The sequence below is a fragment of the Nanorana parkeri genome, unplaced genomic scaffold (genome assembly GCF_000935625.1).
Source record: "Nanorana parkeri isolate BGI_ZX_2015 unplaced genomic scaffold, ASM93562v1 scaffold1885, whole genome shotgun sequence".
Taxonomy (NCBI): Eukaryota; Metazoa; Chordata; class Amphibia; order Anura; family Dicroglossidae; genus Nanorana; species Nanorana parkeri.
This window is the reverse complement of record NW_017308153.1, coordinates 62,070-86,788: the sequence shown is the minus strand read 5'-3', so window position 1 is coordinate 86,788 and position 24,719 is coordinate 62,070. Positions and strand designations below refer to the sequence as shown.

Genomic DNA, 24,719 nt, shown 5'->3' with positions numbered 1-24,719 from the left:
TCAGCCGAACATGCTGAGCATGTTCGGCTGATCCGAAGCCACACGAAGCAAGCCGATGTACGGCTGAAATCAGCCGTACCAGCCTGAAGTGAATAGCTGAACAGTGTTCGGCTCACTTCACTTCTGATCGGTCATTCACTCGGCTGCCCTCGGCAGCTTTGTGAATAGACCCCAGAGTCCTTTGTCCATACAAAGCAGCGGGGATCCAAGGAGAAGCTGGAGCCTGTGCCGCTCTTCTTCTCCCTGCCGAGCCGCGGCTGTTTTGGCCGCATGGTGCCCCTGTTGCAAATGGCGCCCTGTGTTCTCCATGGCAACAGGTGCAGGGGGCGCAGCCAGGCCCGTTACACCCCCTCTCAGCTACGCCTGAGGCTAGTGCCTCACTCGCCCCATGGTAGCTACAGCACTGAGTGGGTCACCGCGTGCCTTCCACTTTTCTAGGTGAGAGGCTTCTCACTTTTTCTAGTCCCCCTAGCGCAGCTCTGTCAGTTCTCACCCCAAGCAGCCATTTATATGCTGCTCGGCACAGAGTGTCAGTTTACGGTGGGGTGGGCTCGGGCTATGGCCGCGAGGGAGCTCCATCTATATGTAGTACAGGCTTAGTATTGCTTTTGTAATATATGCAGAGTTTTGCTCTCTGAAACTGCATTGCATCTTCTGGCTTAACTGATAGCTCACAGAGACTGGAGGAGAGACTCTATTGGTTACTGCTTTAGTTAAGAAGGAAGCCGACCCCTAACAACAAAGGCAAGCAAGGACTTGATTGGATAGCAGCCAGAAGAGCTGTGATTGGCTGCCAGGTCGTTTTTTTGGTTGGACAAAGACCACAAGGAGAACAGACTGAGGGGAGAGAGGAGGACACAGGTGGGGGTGAGTCATGTGACGACAGAAGGCCCGTATATTACAGCGGCCATCTCTGGGGTAGCGCTACATATAAGTGATGCACCGATATCAGTTTTGCAAGCCCAAGTACTGATACTCGCCCAAGTACTGATACTCGCCCAAGTCCTCACAGATACAAGTACTGATACATTTTTGTTTATTGTCATGTGACAGGTTTTCTAAAACAATACAGACTAATGATTTCAGGACAGTGGTGAAGCGCCAGAGCCCGGTCCCAGCTGCAACCGCTGCAACCCGGGTAGTTCTCATGAAAATGCCAAATATCGGCACTGGTATCTGAAAAGTCTCGGTGCATCCCTACCCACAGCAGTAAAAAGCTGACACATTGAATCTATTACAGACCATCAGTTGAAAGAGAAACAAAAAATGTAATGGCCCTAAAATCATTCTTATGAGTCTGGCCTGCACAGGGATTTTTAATGCATAATTGGGGTTTATGTATGTACATTCATCTTAAATGCCTATGTGTATGTATGTACTTGTGTGTAGGAAGGACATTTTTTGTTTTAATTTTTTTTAATTATATTTTATTCACTTTCTTAACTTTTTTGCTTACTACCTTTTGTTTTTTCATCCTTTCACTGCACCATGAGAAGTAAAGAAAGCCTGCAGACTTGAAAAGGAATCAAGAACGTCACCTGCTGGTTGCTTATAAGAGTATAAAATATTGATATTTTCAGATTTAAGAGAAATATACTTGCCATTACACTAGGACTATTTTTTACTACGTGAACATCACCTGCACAAATAAATGTTTTAGAAAAAAATCAACAAAGAATATGTAATGAAAAAGATGGGGCTTTTGAGGTACCGATTGACAATTCCCAGACAGTTTTGAGAAGAAAAAATGTATTTTATTAAATAATGAATAAAAATATTGATATAAAAATTCATATGTGAAAGCCGGCTAATTAGATATCTCCTAGACCAGTGGTTCTCAACCTGTGGGTCGCGACCCAAAAGTGGGTCGTCACCCACAGTTGAGGGGGTCCCCATGTGTTGCTCTAGGTAAGAGGCTCCTCAGCCTCCTCCTAGCATGGCAGTGTCAGTTCTCCTAGATGGCGCTGCAGCATCAGCGACCGGAGAGGATCAGAGAGAGGGGAGCAGGCAGGAGTGAGGGGAGGTAAGTGCTTGGGCACCACAGAGCCCGCACTGGGCACCACAGAGCCCGCACTGGGCACCACAGAGAGTCCCACTAGCCACCTGAGAGCCCGCATAGGCTCCCAAGAGCCCACACAGATACTAGTATTGGTGCATCCCTAAATTTTACGGTTGGGGGTCACCACAACATGGCAAATGTTACCAAGGGGTCCCAGCCCTAGAAAGGTTGAGAACCACTGTCCTAGACAGACTCACTCCACTCATCAAATTGTATCAGAAATTACATGATTCATTGATTATAAATAGTATGACATGATTTGAAAATCGACATGATTAGTTTACAAATTAATAAGAGTGGAGGGGTCGTAGAATTTCTCGACATTTCGCGCTGGAAGGCGCTTCCTCAGGAGATGGAGAGTATCTACCAAATTAGCAGATTAATAAGTTGGCATGTGTGCGACAAGGCGGGCCAGTCTGGTTGGAACCCCAAAATTCAGAGGGAAGGAGAGGAGCAGGGGCAGATGTCCCAGTAACAGGTAGCAGAAGAAGGGAGCAACAAATCTCAAATCAGCCCACCGCTGCTACCCTCGTTCACCAGAGACCCAGCACGACCCAAAAACGGGAGAGACCTTCAATGCTGCTCACTCCTTCACAGGCCCCACATGTGCGGCTCAAACTGTCTTGGAATTGTCAATCGGTACCTCAAAAGCCCCATATTCTTCTTTCCTTTTTGGATTATTACTTGCAGGGGTGTGCTACCTTATACTCAGGTCTGGGCCATCAACTTAATTATACAAAAGAATATGTAATGGGTGATTTTTACATTTGGAAAAAAACATTTTCATTGCTTTTCTGATTTCCCTGTTGCTCAGGCTGTAGATGAGAGGGTTCAACATCGGGCAAACAATCACATAGAAAACAGAAACATATTTGTTTTGATTGGAAGAGTACTGTGACCTGGGACCAAAGTACGTGAGCATTCCGGTGCCGAAGAACAAAAACACCACAACGGCGTGCGAGGTGCACGTAGAAAAAGCTTTATATTGTCCTGCGGAGTGAATTTTTAATACAGACGATATAATGTAAGCGTATGAGACTAAGATTAACATAAACGGGAGCAGGTGTCAAAAAAGAGATGGAAAAAATGCCAAGCTCATTCATAGAGATGTCGGTACAGGACAACTTGATGACGGCTAGAACCTCACACATGAAGTGGTTGATTTGGTTCTGGTCACATAACTTCGGGGGTGTTGCAAGGGCTGGGACAATGATTATCATGAAGCTGAAGAACCACACAAAGGCAGTCAGGCAATAACAAACCCTCCACTTCATAAGATGATGATAATGAAGCGGGCGGCAGATGGCCACAAACCGGTCATAAGCCATGAGGGCAAGGAGCTGGCATTCTGTTCCTCCCACGAACACTACTATGAAGAGTTGGATGAAACATGCAAAGTAGGAGATCGTTCTTCGGACGGAGAACAGGTCGGAGAGCAGTCGTGGGACAGACGTCGAGGAATAGCAGAAGTCTATCAAGGACAAATTGCATAGAAAAAAATACATCGGGATATGCAAGTGGGAGTTTAGCAGAATTGTGCCAATTATCAGACCATTCCCAATAATAGTTATAAGATAGATTATTAGAAACAGTACAAACAAAGCAATGTTTATCTTTAGATCTTTGGAGAATCCAAGGAGGACAAATTCATTGAAAACCGATTGATTTCTCCCATCCATCCTATGGTGTGTGACTGAAGGATATCATCTCCATAGCACTGCTCTGAACTCCCTATGTGATTGTACCTTTAATGACACGTTCCAGAGCTACACGAAACCTTGATGTTTACATAGCAAGGAAAAAAGTAAAAGTAAGAAATAAGCATCTACTATGAGCCAAGTACAGACATTGTAACAATATATCTGTATTATACTTTTGGAGCTCCAAGACTAGACTAAGAAAAATTCAAAAGTTAGGAGGCAGCTGTCATTGGTAAGGAGCACACGGAGCTCCCGGGATTTGTACATCTCTGTTTTAATGTATGATTTTGTTTTTATAAATATATATATATATTAGTGATGCACCGATACCATTTTTGCAAGTACAAGTACTGATACTCGCCCAAGTCCTTACAGATACGAGTACTGATACATTTTTGTTTATTGTCATTTGACAATTTTTCTAAAACAATACAGACTAATGATTTCAGGACAGTGGTGGAGCACCAGAGCCTGGTCCCAGCTGAAACCCTGGTAGTTCTCATGAAAATGCCAAATATCGGCACTGGTATCTGGACATCCCTAAGCAATACAGAATATGTCAGACATGTCGTCAAGATGTTACGTCAAGATGTATCCTCTCCGAATCCTTAGATTCAAGAAATATTTGTGTGTACTGCATAATGTTCAAATAGAAATATAGAGGAGTGTAGAAAGTTTTCTATAATTGAAAAATAAAATGTAAGGATGTGCGTATCTTATCGCTTTTCAATGTCAGAAGGACGTGGGAATCGCATTGACAAATGCATATTGCCAAGCCAAATGTAGAATGGCACAGTTAGTATTATTATTATAAAGGATTTATATGGCGCCAACAGTTTGCACAGTGCCTTACAATATCAGGAAGACATTACAATCACAATACAATTCAAGACAAGATGGTAAGGAAGGTTATCTTTTTATGCGACCGATGTAGAAAAAAAGCAATGTGTTTTTTCACACATTGCTTTTTTTCTACATCGATCGCATAAAGAGGAAAACAAATGGAAATTTTTAAAAATTGTGGAAACATAATCTCTCTCTCTCTCATATACAGAGAGAGCCTGCAGAGCCCACCTGAGAGCCACGAAGCCCCTATGAGAGCCTGTACAGACCACCTCAGAGCAGGGTTGCTACTTTCAGATACATAAGTTGGTTTAGTGATCCAGTATGGGCACTTGGGTTCACAAAGGTTCACCATCACTGGTTTAGGAGAATCCAATTTTAGGTATCTATGGAGAAGATGTGTGCAAAAGAGGCAGCCTGAGATATATACATTCTGCTGTCAATCTACCTGCATGCTAGGATTAGGTGGAGGGGATTGCCCAAACTTCAACCCACAGAACTCTTTTCAGCATACATCTTTTCTGCCTATGCGACCGATGTAGAAAAGCCCACCTGAGAGCCTGCAGAGCCCACCTGAGTGCCACACAGCCCCTATGAGAGCCTTTACGGACCACCTCAGAGCAGGGTTGCCACTTTCAGAAATATACGTTGGTTTTTAATGATCCAGTTTGGGGACTCAGGTTCAAAAATGTTCATTATCACTGGTTTAGGAGCATCCAACTTTAGGTATCTATGGAGCTGATGTTTGCAAAAGAGTCAGCAGGGGGACTGCAAATATAAATTTACACAATCACTGGCTGACTTTTTAGACTTTTTTGGGGGAGATGACCTATGGTATAACATTTCTAGATGGGGGTGTTCCGGTTTATAAATGAGATGTATACATTCTGTATCCTGCTGTCAATCTGCCTGCATGCTAGGACTGGGTGGAGGGGGTTGCCCAAAGTTCAACCCACAGGACTCTTTTCAGCATACATGTTTTCTGCCCTAAAATGTATTATCTTGCACTACAGAAATTGGACGTACCCACCTTGCCTTTTGGAAAGGACTGGTCAATTGATCTTCACTACAAGCCTGTATATGAGCATCACATCTGTCCAACTAAGTTTGATACTATGTGGAACTGCTGGCTATCTACAATTTACTCAAATAATGAAGAAAAAAAAACAATTTACCTGTTTATTGTACCTCAGACATTTATACATTCCTGCGTGGTATTATTTAGACTCTCAATAATCTGGTTTATGTTTATTTGGACTCTCCATCATGGTAAAACAGCACAAAATAAGTAAGCAGAGAATAAAAACAAAAGTAGAAAACAGAATGGGGCTGATTTACTAAAAAGCAAATAGGATGTTCACTTTGCAATGGAATTTTGTACTTTGCAACAGAATTGTCCCTTAGCTTAGTGAGTGTAGTGAAAATCCACTTTGCAAAGAATACACAACCACAGGCTAGGAAATGACTGGATGATGGAAGTCAGCAGACCTTGTTAAGTGCAAATCCCTTGTAAAGTGAACAGCCTATTTGCTGTTAGTAAATCAAGCCCAATCACTCAAAAAAAGAGGAATACATCGGGGCACACTTGCCATTCCCTTATATCTGCTTGTCTTTATATGTTCTAGTAGGCCTCACCCTCAGCTTATGAAACAGATCACAGGCTTGTACAGATAATGGGACAACTCTTGAGATTAATTATTTTACATCTATAACAAGATTGATAATACCGTTAGGAAAAAAAATTATGTTTCATTGTAATCTCACAAACACATATTTTTGTGGTTTAAAATGTAAATAAATTAAATGTAAGTAGTAAGATGTAAAATGCCAATTTTTTCCCTATTGTCACATAGGCAACAAATAGAAGGAAAAATGTAAGTTTGTGGCAATTTAGTTTCACACATATATATATATATATATATATACACTTTAGCTTTATATTTTATAAACTAATTTTTTCTAGTTTCTAATACAAAACTTATGTTGTATATATATCAAATAAACATTAACAAACATGTAAACCCGAAATAAATGACATTTTGTTTACTAAAGCAAAGTGTATCATTAAAAAAATTGCATGTAAGAAAAAATACTTGTTTTTAACCTTTCTTTGTTGCAGCTCATTCCTGATGATCTCCTGTACATGGTATTATAGAACAGTGCGTTTTTTATAGACAGTCTTACCAAAAGCCTACACCCGCAGCATATGTTTGGCTGTACAACTGATTTCCTTATTTTACAATGAGCCTGGCTTACATACAGAAGCAGCTTTTTGAAAAGTTTTAGCAGTGACACATGCTTTTTCATCAAATGCCAATAGACCCACCTTGACCAGAAGATGTAAATTGGCCAGAAACTCACTGTGGCTGTTTCGGTTCTAGCAGATGCACCCCTATTCGGCTGCTTACCATTTTCTATCCATCGCTTGTGAGCAATTAAAAAATTGCAGATGATACAGCAGTGTAAAAATAGCCAGCAGCAGCAGGACATTTTGATCAAAGAAAATAGGCCTAACCAGTGTGTGCCTAACTTTTATTTTGTCCACAGGGATAATGCACTGCAGTGACTGTAAGTGATATGTTTTTATTTATTATTATTTTTGTTTTCTTTTAAATTATTCAGCGATTTGGTGTGAACAAAAGGTAGCTCCAAGAGCTGATGGTCAGTAACAAGTGAATGATCTGGTTCAGTATCCTAAATTTATGTCCTACTCCTACCAACATAAAATAGAAATAGAAAAATCTAGATGAATGAAAATTAATGAAAACCCCTACATTTCAGCCCTGAAGCAAATGTCCGCCATCTTTTTTCAAGGTTAGCCTTTCAGCACAAACAAAGCTAAAATAAAGGCCCTAACAATATACAATAAAACCCCAAAATACAAACTCCTGATGCCCCCATGGAAAGGAAAGGCAGTTAAAATAAGCCCTTATCTCAAATAAACCACAAAAAGTGCCCGATAATAATTAAAAAGACAGCAAAGGAGTTTCTTTTGCCCAATGAGCTATAAGTGGAATTTCCTAACTGCAGTTTGTTGTCAGCTTTCCCTACCCCGGCTTCAAATTCACTTACACTTTGGCTGCTCTGTTCCCCCATCACCTTCTATATTAGCTGGCTTAACTAAAATCCCTCTATTGGACCTTCTAAGCCTTCTGGCCATGGTTCAAAGACCTCACAGTATATTATGAGGGTTATTCACAAAGCTGCCGAAGGATCCAGCCGTAGCTTCGGCTGATCCTTCGGCTAGCTTCGGTTATGGGAGGCCTTTGGTTCAATAGAACCGAAGGGCTGCTGTACGGGCTATTCACTATAGCCCCTACAGCTCCCGCAGTTGGCCGAGTGGCTCGGTCGAGCCGAATGCATATGCTTCGGCTCGACTGAGCCGAGGTGAAATCCAAAGCTGCTTCTGACAGCTGGAGCCAGCCGCCATCTCACAGCTGGCTCCGGCCACTTGCAATGACAGAATAGCATCCCCAGGTAACGCTGATCTGTCTTTACAATGAGAACTCGTCAGAGCCACCGTGATATCACGGCGGCTCCGCCGAGTTCTCAGTGTGTAATGACAGTTCAGCGTCCCCTGGTTACAAAGTAACCAGGGGACGCTGAACCGTCTTGAGAGCTTAGCGGAGCCGGCGGTGATATAAAAGCCAACTCCGCTAAGCTCTCATCGCAATGATAGATCAGCGTCCCTTGGTTACTAGGTAACCAGGGGACGCTAGTCTGTCATTACAATGAGAGCTTAGCGGAGCAGGCTTTGATATCACCGCCGGCTCTGCCAAACTCTCATTGTAATGACAGCTGGTCCTGGCCAAAAGAAAACAGTTGGGCGGAGCTAGCTGTCACTGCTAGCTCCACCCAATCGTTTTCTATTTTTATTCCTACTTTTTGAACTGCTTTTCTATTCTGTCCGGTATCATAGAGGTGCCGAGCCGAGTAGCCGAGCCGAGATGTTGGATCAGCTGAGTCAAACTCTTTCTGCACTACGGGTCGGCTGAACAACCCAGCCACAACAAGCCGATGTAGGAAAGCCTACGCAGCTTTGTGAATAACCCTCTATGTTTTAAAATGTTCCTGGACATAAATTCCCTCAGACAGAAAATCACTTCGAACCCATGGCAGCAGCAAGCTCAAATCTTATCCCTGGTTAGAAGCACACTGAGGGGAATTTATCAAAACTGGAGCAGAGAAAAACTGGAGCAGAGAAAAAATGGAGCAGCTGTGCATGGCAACCAATCAGCTTCTCGCTTTCATTTTTCAGATCTTGTTAGATAGAAAGAAACTGCGCTAGGAATCAAATAACACTCTAAGAGCAGCTGTGCTTAATAGGTGAGTACACCCAAAATAGGAAAAAAGAAAATAGCACTGCACTTTGAACTCAAAAATTATATTCCTAAAATGTGAAAAAAATATAGTATAAAATGTGAGATTGTCACAAAGGGATACACAATTTTGTGTCATACACAACACCTGTGTTGCACAATGCCTGTGCTGATGATAGTAAAAAAAAAAAAAACCGTGCTAGTACATCTCATAAAATGTGTACATATAGAAAATCCTGTGTTGAATCTCACAAGTGATGTATAACTCCCACCTAATCTGCATAACCATGTGTGAAGTCCATTACTGCTGGATACAATAAAGTCCTTGTATGTGAGGATATATCTTCCTGCTTTTATAATCAACACCAACGTCCGTGAATGCAAAAACAATTAGTGAATCAGTGCTCTCCAGTCTCCACCGTGCTCAAAGATAAGATCTGGCTGCACTCACCGACTCCTATTGCTCACCATATTTCAGATGAACAATTAGCGCTTTGTTGATATATATAGAACCAAATCCTCTCCTTTGTTTTTAATCAGACAATAAATTGGGGTAGATTCCTCCCAACTATAGCTTATCTTTCCAAAATCGTGTAAAACTATTCCTCCATCTTCCACCTTCTCTTGTGCTCAGAGAGAGAAAAAAAGGCTTCCCATAGTGTAGTATGTCAGAATACATTTATTTAAAATGATTAAAATGCACTTACAATTAAAATAAGTGCATTTTTAAAATTAAAATTGTAAGTGCATTTTAATTGTTTTAAATAAATTTATTCTGACATACTTTTAATTTTTTTTAACATAAACAGATTTTTAACATTTTTATTCTGACATACTTTTAACAGATTTTTTTAACATAAAACAATAGTGTAATGTGCGCCTTACTGTAATTCATGGTTGTTTCCCTTCTCTTTGCTGCTCTTCCTTTTAAATCCTCATGTCTTCTCATGCTAAGGGAAGAACTTCCCTTTGCAGCTGACCGCCTCTTCTCTGGAATGTTACATGGTGTCTGTGTGCGCGCTCCCGACCTGAGCCAGGACTACAGGATGACGTCCTCCCGACATCCACATGCCCGCCCACTTTAGATTGGCAACAGCTGCTGCCTGCATGTGCCGTTGTTTTACTCTTTTATGCTGTGTTCGTGTCTGATCAATTCTCCTAATCAGAGCAAGGTATTTTTTTCTCCTCTTTTTTTAAAACAAACTTTATTGCTTATGTTTTTTCATAAACAACCTATTCATTGCATTGTGTACTGTGTGAGGGCTGAACTAGCCCTTAGGATTACATTGCTCATACTTTTAAATCAATAAAGAATAATCAACATTTGTGTTTTTTTTAATGCAGCAATATAAATATTACATTGATTATCTAAATATATATATCAACACATAGGAAATAATTCTTTTAAAAAAGGATTGCAGCCATCACACAGTACACAATACAATGAATAGGTTGTTTATGAAAAAACATAAGCAATAAAGTTTGTTTAAAAAAAAAAGAGAAAAAAAAATACCTTGCTCTGATTAGGAGAATCTGAGGGTTTAATGTCACTTTAACTGCAGCATGAATGAAACGCTGGCTTCTGTTTTGCAGTTTGATACTGAGTTGTATAACATTTTACTTAGGTTCATGAACTAGCAAACTGTTGAGATGAGATTAAAAAGTTTTTTTTGACCTCTCGGTTATTAAGGCTGTAAATAAGGGGATTCAGCATTGGTGATATTATGACATAGAAAATAGACACATATTTCTCTTGGTTTGAGGAGACATCTGAAGGAGGTCCTAAGTAAGTCACCATTCCAGTCCCAAAATAAAGGGCCACCACTGTAATGTGTGAGGTGCATGTAGAAAAAGCCTTGGACCTTCCCGCAGTACGGATCTTCAGTACAGTGGAGATAATACAAATGTAAGACACTAGTATAAGAATAAAAGGAAAGAAAAGAGACAGGAAACTCATAGCAAATATCACTCTCTCATTATCAAAGGTGTCAGTACATGCAAGTTTTATCACAACCAGAACCTCACACATAAAATGATTGATCTGGTTGGGGTAACATAAAGTCATTAGCATGGCTAAGGATGGGAGGATGACAATGGCAAAGCTAAAAATGCCTACAAAGGCTGTCAGCCTATAACAAACACTCCACTTCATAAGAACCGGATAGTGGAGCGGTCGGCAGATGGCAAGGTATCGGTCATAAGCCATGACAGCTAGAAGAAGACACTCAGTGGCTCCGATCAGTAACAGGGCATTGATCTGCATGGCACAAGCAAGGAGCGATATCTTCCGATGACCAGTGAAGAGGTCCATAAGTAGCTTAGGAACGGCAGATGAAATATTACACAAGTCAACAAAGGATAACATAGAAAGGAAGAAATACATCGGGGTGTGCAAGCGAGAGTTAATAAATACAATGCAGATGATAAAGCAATTTCCAAAAATGGTTACTATGTAGATCAGAAAAAAAAGACAGAACAGGAAGATGTTTGTCCTCATGACACTGGAAAATCCCACAAAGTATAAGTTCAGTAGCAATTGTAAGGTTCCTCCCGTTCATCCTGTGATGTCATAGAAGGGTAATATAAATTAACGTTTTGTCCCTTATCAGGCATATGTGGTATGTTAAGCGTTAAAAACAACAACTTGTTCATTATTGGCTGTGTTATTATCACGTACCTGGTAGGGAGGCCGAAGTGAGAGGAGGCTTCTCTTGCACCTCGTGTCTTGTGACCTTTGAGTGTGAACTTCCTGTTTAAAAAAAAAAAAACAGCCCTCAGAAAGAAACGAATATATCAATGTGACAATATGCCAGATATTATTATAATGACAAACAGACTCCTCATATTATATTTACTGAACAATAAAAATAAAGAATAACTATTAATATTGTTCTTATTATTATCATGATTTTATTAATAATTAATTTGTTTAATATAACTTTAATAATATTATTATCAATGCTGTTTATTTGTATTATTATTATATTACTATTTATATTATTTAAAGGATTATTAGATTTATGTTTCACATTATTATTTGCCAAAAACTTTTTTCCATTACTTATGATACCAAATTGAAACAGATATTGTTTATTTGGGGAACTAAGGCTCACTAACAAGGCTTTGTTTTTTCAAGAATAATTGTTTATTTATTTTCTACAGAATAAACTTTCATCACATAATCAAATTCATATTATAAATAGTTAAACAGTTCTGGACAATTCACTCTACAAACCCAAATACAGGCAAAACCCTCATCATTATAACACTCATCCCCCTCTCCCTTAAAAACTTAAGAACCCTCTATTCGCCAAAGATATCTCTAAAGACCCAACACAGGCTCTACTTCATGCCTCAGTACCCGGATTGAATAAATCTCAGGGTGCCCTGGCTCACCAAATATCAATTGCTGCCAAATTAAACTTAGCGGGAAATTGGAAAAAACAATTTATCCCGTACTGGGAGTTTACCAATAAATTGGATAATGTTCTCTTAAATGAACGGTTATCATGTGTCCTAACCGATACACATGCCAAATTTCTTAAAGTCTGGGTACCATGGATACTACATAATCACCCCGATCTGGATGTCAACACCCTCCACCGCCTGTCATGTGGTCTATAGAGTCAAAGGGTAATGAACGTGAGGCCCTCAGTAACGAACCTGTGAAATGGACCCAAATCACAATCCAAGCTGACCGACCGATGGACCCCCTACTTCTTCGTTTTTCTTTCCTACTCTTTCCTTTTGTCTTCTATTGCATTAATGTTGATTTATAGTGTTTGCATTGACATACTATTGATTACATTATGTTGCCTATGTGGCCTTCTGTATAAACACTGTATAAAATGCTGATTATGTCTACCTTGAAAACCCAATACATATTTGGTTACAAAAACTTAAGAACCAAACAAACAACAACAGTAACAAAACCGAGAAAAAAAACCCTCTCCCACAAAGGCCGGCTTTAATAAGACTCTATTTTCATTTGTTCTTCTGGGAATAGTAATACAAGACTTCTATCGATACTCCTAATTCCTGATAAATTTCAGTATCTCTGAGGATCCAGTATACTCCCTCCACGGTCTCCATCTATCCACAGATATCTGATAGAGACGGGCCGTAAGTTCTTCCAGAACTTCCTGTTCTGGACGCATTACTCAATTTAACTTATTCAACCACTACCCATTCTGAGGGGTATTTGAGGTCCTCCAGTGCCTGGGTTTTACTGCCCTCGCTGCTGCCAGTATAGGACACATTGGTCCCTTTTTCAATTCTTTCACTGACCCATACCCCCCCCCCCCCATCAACTGAGAATGGCAACCGGATGGCAGGGTTAGTTTTATTTATTTTTATTGTTTCTTTTTTATCACTTTTTTAATTTTATTTCTTTTTTTACTTTTGTACATTTTTAGCTTATTGTTTACTTTTTTAATTTTTTTATCTTATTGTTTATTTATTTTTATAGTTATTTTCTTCTTTTTTAGTTTTTTTCTTATTATTTTTTACTTTTTAATCACCCTTTTATTTATTTTTGTGGGACCAAAGTACGTGAGCATTCCGGTGCCGAAGAACAAAAACACCACAACGGCGTGCGAGGTGCATGTAGAAAATCTTTATATTGTCCTGCAGAGTAAATTTTTAATACAGACGATATAATGTAAGTGTATGAGACTAAGATTAACATAAACTGGAGCAGAAGTGTCACAAAAGTAAGGCAAATAATAAAAAAAAAAAAACCCGCTTTGACATTGGTTTAAACTTACCTCGTTATCGCTGCGTGCTCCCGCCCCCGAGAAAACAAAACTGCTCGGGCTGTTGAAAAGCATCTTGGGGCGGGCGCATGCACAGTTAGATTCTCAGACGGGAGGCGAGCAGAGACGCAAGGTAAGTCTATGGACGCGTGCACCCGCCTGCAGACACCGTGGGACAGGAAGTGCCTGCAAGCAGAGAGAAGTCAGCGCTGGATCGGAGACCCGCCGCACATCTGGAGGGACAGATGAAAACATCAGGAAAGAAGAAGAAGATCGGATTAAGAGACATTATTTGAGGTAAGTGCTGACATTAATTAACAGTAGGGGGAGGGAAAATTTTTTTGCCTTTAATGTCACTTTAATTGTAATTAGAATTTATGTATATCCCTGTTTGTAAATCAACCCAACACTTATTTAGCATTCAGTTGTCCATCAGAAATGTAAGGTACCCTAAAGCAGAGCACATTCTACACCATGGAATAGGCTTTATGATAGAGAGCTGCCTTTCAACCCTAGAGAGCACACCAGGTTGCACATACCCTTGTTTTCCATCGCTCCATCAATATCTACCTCATAATCAGCACCGGGGAACCCATTTAGCACAGGCATGTTGGTGGAACCTCTTTTGCTAGGCCAACTACCCCTTTCACAGGCAGAGCTGAACTCAAAGTATCTGCATGTGGGGCTTAGGCTTCCCCGCTGTATCCAAATAAATAAATGAAAACTCAGTATGACTTTGTCTTTTGATTCTGTTTGTTTAATTTGGCAACTTCTTGACAAACAATTATCTATGCATATTATAACTAATCCATGTGTCATCTCCTAATCTTTAGCTGGCATGGTCTGGATGCACTACTCACACCATAGAGGTTCAAGTCAAGTTTTCAATTTCAAGTCAGTCCCCTTACTGCTCACATTGCTCCACCTATCCTGGCATAAAAAAATAAAGTTTTTTTGTCTCATACACTTACATATTATTATACAGGATCTATAGAGTGCCAACAGTTTGCGCAGCGCTTTACAATATAAGGAAGACATTACAATCACAATAAAATTCAAGACAAGATGGTAAGGAGGGCCCTGCCCCTGAGGGCTTACACTCTAAAAAGGAGGGGAAAGTGTTACATGAGGAGGTAGCTGTGTGGGGATGAATTCTTTGAGAAAGTGATAGTTCAGTGGTTAGGTTGAGGTGGGATAGGCTTTCCTGAAGAGATGAGTCTTAAGCGATCACCTAAAGACAGTCAGTGTGGGAGATAGATGGACAGGTTGTGCTAGAGAGTTCCATAGGATATTGCCTAATGCCACATACATGCATGCCTCATGGCATTGCCTTATGCCGCATACATTTTAATATGTAATCAGAAGTTTATTAAAGTGTTTATAAAAGGTCACTTTAACCTCCCTGTTATTCAAACTATAAATAAGAGGGTTCAGCATTGGAGGTACAATCACATAAAAGATAGAAATGTATTTCCCTTGGTTTGGTGAATGGCGGGATAGTGACCCTAAATATGTGATCATTCCGGTTCCAAAAAATAAAGCCACCACGGTTATGTGCGAGGTGCATGTGGAGAAGGCCTTAGATCTTCTTACACACTGAATCTTTAATACAGAGAATAAAATACAAACATATGAGGTCACAATTAATAGAAATGGGAAGAGAATAGTAATAAAACTGAGAAGAAATATCAAAAGTTCTTTAGCATAATCTTTATCACATGACAAACGTAATACTTCCAGAGCCTCGCACATAAAGTGGTTAATCTGGTTTGGATGACACAATGTAACAGGCATAAAAATAGATGGAATTATGACAATAACAAAACTAAATATCCACACAAAGACAGTCAACCAATAACAAACGCTCCATCTCATAAGAGTCGGATAATGAAGCGGACGGCAGATGGCGAGGTATCGGTCGTATGCCATGAGTACCAGCAGTTGGCACTCCGTTGATCCAATTAGAAGTAACACATTAACTTGTGTGAGACAAGCGACCAGGGAAATTTTCCTGAAACCAGAAAGAAGAACCACCAGGAATCGGGGTAGAGCCGACGATGAGTTACAAACGTCAATAAAGGACAAATTGCCGAGAAGGAAATACATTGGACTATGCAGATGGGGATGGATGACCACCATATAGATTATAAGACAGTTTCCAGCGATGGTTATAAAATACACAGAGAAGAACAAGACAAACAATACAATGTTTATAGTCAGGTCATTGGAGAATCCCAACAATATCAATTCTGTGGCCAAAGTCTTGTTCTTCATGTCCGTGTTTTCCTTCAGAACTGAGCTCTTGGGAAACGGCAACGATCAGCCATATTGGTCTAAGCTAAGCGAAAATCGACTCAGCCTAGTTTTATGAATTTTGTATGCAATGTGCACCTTGGAAATAAAATATAAAATAATTTATTCAAACTTCCAAACATTTCTTCATTTAGAAACTTGCCAATGGCTGTGAGGAATTAAAAATAACCTCTAAATATAGACAACGCAGCAACTCACAGGGGAGCAAAAAAATCAAATATTAGGTAATACATTGATTTTGATCTCCTTTAACTTTCCATAAATTAACATTGAAACATTGTAATAATAATTGCAACAATATTAGTAATAATCATTTTTATTCTTCGAACATTATTGTCTTTTGTTTCAGTCTGTTGATGTCGAGTCAGAAGGTAAAGAAAACAAAAACAATGAAGGATATTTTAAACTTGACAGTCAAGTCATGGGTTACAAATCATCAACCGACAGAAATCAACAGAACCTCTTTAAATGTACAAGCGAAAAGAAATAGCAAAAAGAAGGAAATAAGCATGAAAAGATGGAACAGCTACACTGTATACAACCTGGCGGTCTAATCAGTACACAATAATAAAGTCTTAGCACCTTTTCAGGAAGCAGGAGATTCCAGCGCTGAGACTTAGTGTTAGGGTTTACAGAAGTATTGGTGTGAGGGTTACAAGGATGGTTAGTGCTTAGTGCAGCGATTGGGGTTAGTTAGGTGTTAGATTATAGGGAGGGTTAGTGTTAAGGTTATGAGTATTTATGCTAGGGTTACAAGGTTAGTGATCAAGTCACATGGAGAATTATTGTTGGGGTTACAGAAATAATTAGTGTTAGGGTTTCAGAGAAGGTTAGTTCTATGATTACAGGGAGGGTTTGGGTTACAGGAAATTTTAGGTTAAGAATGATAAAGAGCAGTAGTGTTAGGGTTACAGTGAGGGTCAGGGCTAAGATTACAGGGGTGTTAGGGTTACAGGGAGGGTTAGTGTGAGTGTTACAGACAGCGCTAGTGTCTGGGTTAAGATTACAGGGGTGTTAGGGTTACAGGAAGGGTTAAAGAGACGGTTAGTGTTAGGGTTCTTGCTGGCAGTGAATTCACAAAGATAATGGACAATACTTGCAATATAAAACTGATAATGAGGTGACAATCCTGTAACAGGGCGTGCCGTTTCTGCTCATGCAAGGTTTCCAGGTAAGAATCTTTGTAACAGGTTCATATAAAAACAAATAGCTTATAAAGACAGTATACAGTTAGCCATGATGCCAAACACACTAAAATAATTTACATTTTAATATAGTAAATTAAAATTTTTGCCTCTTCTTATCTTAAACAATATAAGAGTTATTGGTAAATTATTTGAGAACAAAAATTTTGAATGGGCAACCAATACGTAGAGTAGCACCAAGAGGAAAAGGTCTTTCCATCCGATACCATTGACTACAGCTCCATATCAGCCTAAATTTCCATGAAGACCAAAGGAACGTCCAGTAGAATAAGATTTATACTGTGAAATAATTACGTTCTCTGCTCAGCACCATTCATCATGTAAGGAGAGGAGCAATCATTGTACAGAATTTATAAAACATTTCAAAACTCCTGAGAGAAAACATGTGCTGTGAGGGTAAAAATACACAACTAATTGTAATACAGGCGGGACACATCATTAAATACAGTATTTTTGAAGTAAAAGGTGTGCAGGCAATTACTAACACCATATACAACACTTCAGGAAATTATCAAATGTTTGGGGAAGTTGAGAAGAGGTCACAAAACTATATCATTTGTACAGGTGCACCAAAATGAAAATTTCAAAACCCAAATAAAATGAAAATTAAAAAAAAGTCGGGCCCAAACCGAAAATTCTTTTTTTTTCTAACTTTTTCAAATTTTTTATTTGTATTTATTTGTTATAAACGTTTACATTTTTTATATTTCATTTTTGTTTATTTATTTGTATTACATATTTTTATCTTTTTACTTTTTACTCTAAACTCTAGATCCCTAAATTTCGCTTTTAAAATAGAAAAAGAGATTGAGGACACAAAGTCCTGTTCTTCTAAAGCTTCATTATCTCTTACCTCACATTATGAGGGGAAGTTGGGTCATCCACAAAAACCTTCTTTCGGGCATCCCATCATTGAGACTCCAATATTGCATCTGAACCCGCACATATGCAGGCCATGACCTCCTTTTCTCCTGTCAACTCAGACTCACCTTCCCCACATTCTACAGTCGAGCCATCAGTGACACAGATCTCTTGACCCTGATATGGAGGAAGATGAAAACGATTTAGGACTTACATTCGCTCTCTCCCGACCAAATTAGATTTTAAGCATTATGTCACTTGAATGCAGAAGGCCTACAAGTCAGATATGTCAAGCATGCGTTCTGAAGTTGCCTATATTCGTTCCCAATTTGATGACCTAGAGACTTCCAAAGGAGATGCTCTTTCTCACCTAGATTCACACTCAGATTATAAATGAGCTTACTCTCCAGACACATGATCTCATTTACCAGCTGGATGATCAGGAAAATAGATACTGCCAAAATAACATCATAGTGTGAAGAGTCCTAGGTTCAGTGGAGCAAAAGGATCTGAAACATATGCTGTGCTCAATATTTAACCAAATTCTGCAAAAGGAAAAAGATTCTGATATGGAGATTGACCGAACACACTTGGTTTGGGCCCTCACTCTTCTGACCCAGCTCAGCCTCGTGACATAATTTGCAGGATCCATTTTTACCCGGTCAATTAGTCCATTATGTCTGCTGCCCTCTCTTTGGATGAAATCCAATTCAGCAGATCACAGATTCTACAGCTTGTGGATCTCTCCGGGCATGAACTTCAGATGTGAGAAACACTTAAACCTTTGCTGAAGGCTTTTAAATCACAAGGAATAGAATATAAATGGGGATATCTCTTTCAACGTATTGCTTCTACAGATGGCAAGTCTACAATTTTTCATCACCTAGGAGACCTTCCCAAGATGCTTGGAACTTTTCAATTACCACATGTCACCTTACCAAACTAGCTTCTCACTTCTAGGCTACCTGGCCTATGCACACATAAATGGTGGCAGAATAAGGACTCCAGGAAGATCTTGGATAACACTTCAAAATTCAGTGATTTCATTCTTCACCGTTCCAGGATTCCCCATTGTCACTATCTGATCCCTTTGAGTTTCCATGGGAACACTGGATTTCACATGACTTTTCTTAGCTGCTTTCTTTACTAATAACTTTTTTTTCCCTTTTTGCCTACTGGTCTGAAATGGTTCATTAAGTCTCTCTCAGGTTCCTTATGGCCTATAAATATAGACATGTTGTTAGCCTCATTTGTTTTCCTCTTACCTTCCATATCTCTGCCCTCTATTCACTAACCATCTTTTCTTTCACATATTCTCCATATTTCATGATGTTATCTTACTCATCTGGTATAATTTCTATTTTTCAAGTTTATATACTGTACATATTATTCTCTTGCATGTGTGATGTGTGATCTGATCATGCTTCATATAAAGTTTACAATTTATATATGTTTGGACTATGGGGGGCTCTCATACTCTTGGAGTCACACTGTTTAGTTGTGTGTAAAATTCTCCTAAAGCTTCTAATTTCTTGTGGTTGCCCCAGGAGTTGGGAGTCTCTTACTTTTGTCCATCTGTCTATTACACCCTTCCATACCTATTATGCCTCATTACTTTTAAAGGAGAACTATGAGGTGAGTGCTTTTCACTCACCTCATAGTTCTAGCCGACCTGTGACAATGAGACTGTCACAGGTCGCCTCAGTAGATCGGGAGGTGAGCGAACACATATAGGGTTTGCTCACCTCTCGATCCTGTCACGGCTCTCTGCCGTGACAGGGGAGGAGCTGGATTCCCCCCTCCCCGCTCCGATCCGCCAGCGCTGACTGGCGGAACGGGAGGGGGCGGGTACAGCTGGCTCTGCCTCTAGATAGGCAGAGCCAGCTGTCACTCACGCAGCTGGGCGGGTCCAGACATCGATGTCGGGATCCGCTCCGGCGTCTCAGTATACTGAGCCTAGGGAGATCGGAGGACGCTAGTTTGTGTCCTCCCGTTACCCTAAGGAGAACTATGGGGAAAAGCCCTGACCCCATAGTTCTCCTTTAAAGCCCATTTCCACCTTTGTAAGTGATTGGCATTTATTGTGGTAATGTAGAGGTGCAGTTATGATGTATACTGTATGTGTGCACATTTTCATGACAGGCTTTCTTTAGTTTTTATAACCTTTTTATTAGGCCTGAATCCTACAAATTCAAAATTTTCTCCATAGGAAACTCATTCTAACACTGGGGTTGAACTGAAAAGCAGGCTGTAAAAAGCTGCCCCCTCACTGTGATTCTGTGTAACACAATCACTAAACACCAGCTCTGCCTTTGCACACAATACACTGCCCAGGGGGTTTGCCACTATGAATACTAATGAATAGGGTTACACAGATTGTTTGCAGAGCACAGAGGGGGACATTCCCATGAGGATTTGAAGAGGAAAGCTAACAAAAAACATAAGTTTCTGTGTGCATATACAACAACTACATATGCCTGCTTCATGTACACTCAGTATACATTGATAATACATGTTTTATTTAAAAAAAAAAAACTCTGCAAAGGTGGAAATGAGCTTTAAGTTCTGAAGTATGCCCATCCTCCTAGATCACAACCTATAGCTACTAGATGGAGCTACAGCATTATGTTGCTATTTGTCTTTTCAGGGTTACCCTTCCTTGCTTGGTTTCTTGTAATTCCAGTATTTGATTTTGTTTTTCTCATATTAGATTTTATATTGTTCATGTATCGGTTGGTTGGCCGTGTGTGCAAAGGATCACTATATGTGTGCTGTTTTTCCTCTCCTGTCGGTTGCCTGTGAATTTATGGGTTTTCTTGTCACTAGGCATTGTTTAGTTATTTGAGGCCCCCTCCCCGGGTCACTTTCTGAAACGGGTTAGTGCTCCATTGTGGCTTTGATTGAAGCTTTCCTCGTTATCCGGACCCACTGCTTTGTTTGCATTGAGCATTTTAAGTCTTTGTTGTATCCCGGTTTCTGTCAACCACTGGGGTATATTTTGAGTTATATTTTTCTTTCTCTTACTGTCCCTTCCTTGTTCTCTTCCCTTCACTACTTCTCCTGGCTTTGTCTTCTCTTTTCCTCTATGGTGTGGTGGTCTCTTCAATTGTTCTTCTAACCTTCATCTGTAATTGTCATGGTGTTATCAATGTGTTCACCTAATGTAGAAGGGTTCAATCACCCCAACAAAAGGTCACAAGTCCTACACCACATGCATAAGAAAAGGTTAGATGTCATCCTTCTTCAAGAAACTTATTTTCGGGTTAATGGCCACTCCCTACCAAATTCAGTTTTGCTTGAAACACCTACAAGTTTTAGAGTCCTTCACAGAGGGTTATATTATCTTAGGTGGTGATTTCCATTTAACCATAGACCCCAAAATTGATTCCTCAGCTTTTTGCTCAATTTCATTTACAGACCTTCGCAAACCAAAGCAAATATTTTTTTTGCCCTAAAGCTAAAGGACCTATGGCAAACTCCAGACCACAAGGACATTGATTATACTTGTTTTAACTTCTGTGTATAGAACTCTTAGCAGAATGTATTTATTTTTGGTCTCCCAGTCTCTTTTAGAAGCTAACCCCAGGACAACCATAGGCCCTAAGATTTGGTCTGACCACTCCCTGTTGTACAGCTGTTTTGGACTCTCGGACTTACCAACCAGGTCCTCTTCCTGGAGGCTAAATGCCAACCTATTATCAGATAGTCTCTGCCCTGAGGAACATAGTTCAGATAGTTCTTCCATGCCCGCGAAATGGGAGGCTCTAAAATGTGTAATCGGGTTTGCGTTGAAAAAATCCAGATCCCTTCAGATATCCTCTCAAATTAACACAATTTCTAAACGGTAACAACAACATAGATGAGGTATGATGACTCTGTTAGCATTGAGCTCTCTAACACTTGTTCATAATTGATCTCTCTCAATAACCAGTCCTCATTACATGCCAGAGATAGATTTTGGAAAACTATGTATGGGTTTGGAGCTAAAAGCAGCTCTATGTTAGACATTGAGACCTTGTGCTAATCCAAATACAATTCTCTCCCTCCGGTTTCCTTCCGGGTCCTTGTGCACTCTAACTCAGACATCTTAAAATTATTCTTTCATAAATTCCATTTGCAGCTATACAACATTCCGACTGATGACAACTCTACTTGTCCCTTAGATGTTTCAGACCAATGGTCCTCCTATATTACTAAAACCACTTTGCCCACTTTCCGTCTTCAATTAGCTCTGCCCTGAATTTTCCTTTCAAAAGGGAAAAGCTTTCACAAGCCATCAAACTCTCTAAGAATGGTAAAGCCCTGGGCCAAGATGGCTTCTCTGCTAGATTCTTTTAAAATGTTTGCCTGTGAACTATATCCAATTCTCCTAGATACCTTTAATTCTTTTTTTTGTATATTTATTCAAAAAAGTTTTTTTTCCCCACATACAGATCATTCAACTACAAGTATTATATTTTATTTTACAATTCCATCTTGAATACCACCATACTTATACGATAAAACCATCTTTCACAATAAGCATCCTTTCCTTCCATCCGTCTCCTCTACCTCTTAGTATTATCTCCTTCTCTACGGAGAGTTCTGACTCAGAGCAGTTTTATTGTTTTCCTCTTAGTTATTAATCCTTTATTCCCTCTATCCACCAATCTATAATTCCAGATCCTTTTAGTGGAGTTCTACCAAATGTTTCTCTGGGGTCTGAGGCTCCCCACTTCCCTTCCCCGTCCACCCTCTACTATAAATTAGTGATATGTGCAAAGTATTTTATAGTTATAATAAACTTTTATAATCTTAAAGTGTAAATATATAATACAAAAATATGTATAGGTTTATAAATATAATATAATTTTCTAGTGTTTTATTTATTTAGTGTTGTGTTCTTCTAATATTCTACTCATCTTTTTGTCTTATTAATGTTTACGTGTATTTCTTATTTGTGATCTACCATTTACTGGTGTGGTTGAGTGAATTATGATCCTCCATATCTAAGCACTCTGACCTGTGTGATTATATATTTGTGTTTATCCTAATATACTATTTCTATATCTTATTTGTGATCCCCTAATTTTTTATCTTCCTCTCCCTTCCTCCCCCCCTTTCTCTCTCCTCCCATACCAGAAACACTGTCCCCTCCTTCTCTCCTTTACTCTCCCATCCTTTTCTACTCTCTCCTTTCCAAATACTAGGAATACAAATTCCCTCTATCTACTCATACCCCACTTCCTTGCATAAAACAACTCCCCCCCCCTCTAAAAATAATCCCCCACCCTTCCCACATGGGCTCCATTATACTACTACATGCTCGAAAAGAGACTACTTTATCTTACAATGTTATCTTCTATAGGGTCGGTTTCCTATTTCAGCCTCCGGGGTTATCTTCTGCTTTCAGTTGTCTTATTCTCTCCTGGTAGGCCTCCTTCCCCATGTCTCCCATTAACACACATACGGATAATATAGTCCTATGTCCTTAAATTCCTTCCATCTTCTCCATGTGTTATTAAAGGAAGCATAGTTATCTTGTTTCATTTTTACCATTTCCTCCATCAACCTAGTAGAGTTTATTTTGGTAAACCATTCCATCATAGAGGGGATTTTCTCAGTGCCCCAATATCTCGGGATCAGGGTTTTGGCCGCATTCAACATATGGGGTAGTAGTGATTTTTTTTTATACCTTTAATACTATCTCAGACTCTTGCCCATTCCCTTCACAATAATTATCGGCTCAGATGTCGCTTATCCTAAAACCAGGGAAGGATCCTACAAATCCAGGTTGCCATTGCCTGATCTGTTTACTGAAGTGTGATATTAAGCTTTACTCTAAGATTCTTGCTCTTCGTCTCCAAGTAACAAACAAGCTGGTTTAGTAAGATTGTGGGAGGCTAAGGACAATACTAAATTATTAACTTACCCCAGAAGAAGAAAGTTCAGGCTTGTCTTCTTCCTATTGATGCTTAAAAGGGTTTTGGTAAATTGTTGATTGCACAAACTTTCCTTACAAAAATCACATTTAGGTGACCCTTTTATTTCTAAAATTGTATCTTTTTATTCTAACTCATTAGCAAAGATCCACACCAATGGTTTTTTTCCTGACTCCTTAACAATTTCTATTGGGACCCATCACGCTTGTCCCCCTACTCCATCTTCTATACATTGTCACAATGCAGCATCTGGCTACTGCCACTCTCTCCAACACATCTATTCATGGTATAACTATGGCTAAAATATAATATAAACTAGCTTTATAAGCAGATGAACTTCAAAGTCAACTTAACCAAATCAGAAATACTGAACATTTCCTTGTCCTTATCCATTGTTGCCCACCTAAAATCTACCTTTCCTTTCCCGTGGCAAAAGTAAGCTATCACTTATCTCAGAGTTAAAGCCATATTAAACCCTCCTTTATTTAATTATTTGCTATAGGGATGCCCACCTTTGCCTGAGGCTGTTGTTCTTTTTCTTTAAAATATTTTAATTCCTCGATTTCAAGTGGGTCCCAGCAGCGTTCTTCCCCCGCCCCTTTGTATGGGTGGCTCCATCAGCTAATGGAGGCACCCGTGGGTGCTCGTGCCCGCAGTGACTGTGTGCATCTATAGACACACACAGCCCTGTGGCAGGCCACTCGTCTTCTCTTTGATTGATGGCATTAGGAGCCTATGGCTCCT

General features: G+C 39.7%; 1 protein-coding gene across 1 annotated transcript in view; it reads right to left on the bottom strand.

Moving 5' to 3' along the window:
• LOC108800029 (olfactory receptor 2B6-like) overlaps positions 1-3,738 on the bottom strand; it is an 11,032-nt gene extending 7,294 nt beyond the window's left edge. Inside the window, exons 1-2 of the mRNA XM_018571972.1 lie at positions 3,177-3,738; positions 2,850-3,097 (exon numbers count right to left, since the gene is read on the bottom strand). Of these exons, the coding sequence (XP_018427474.1) occupies positions 2,850-3,097; positions 3,177-3,738 (810 nt within the window). The remainder of the gene's footprint in view (positions 1-2,849; positions 3,098-3,176) is intronic.
• Positions 3,739-24,719: the final 20,981 nt, after the last annotated feature.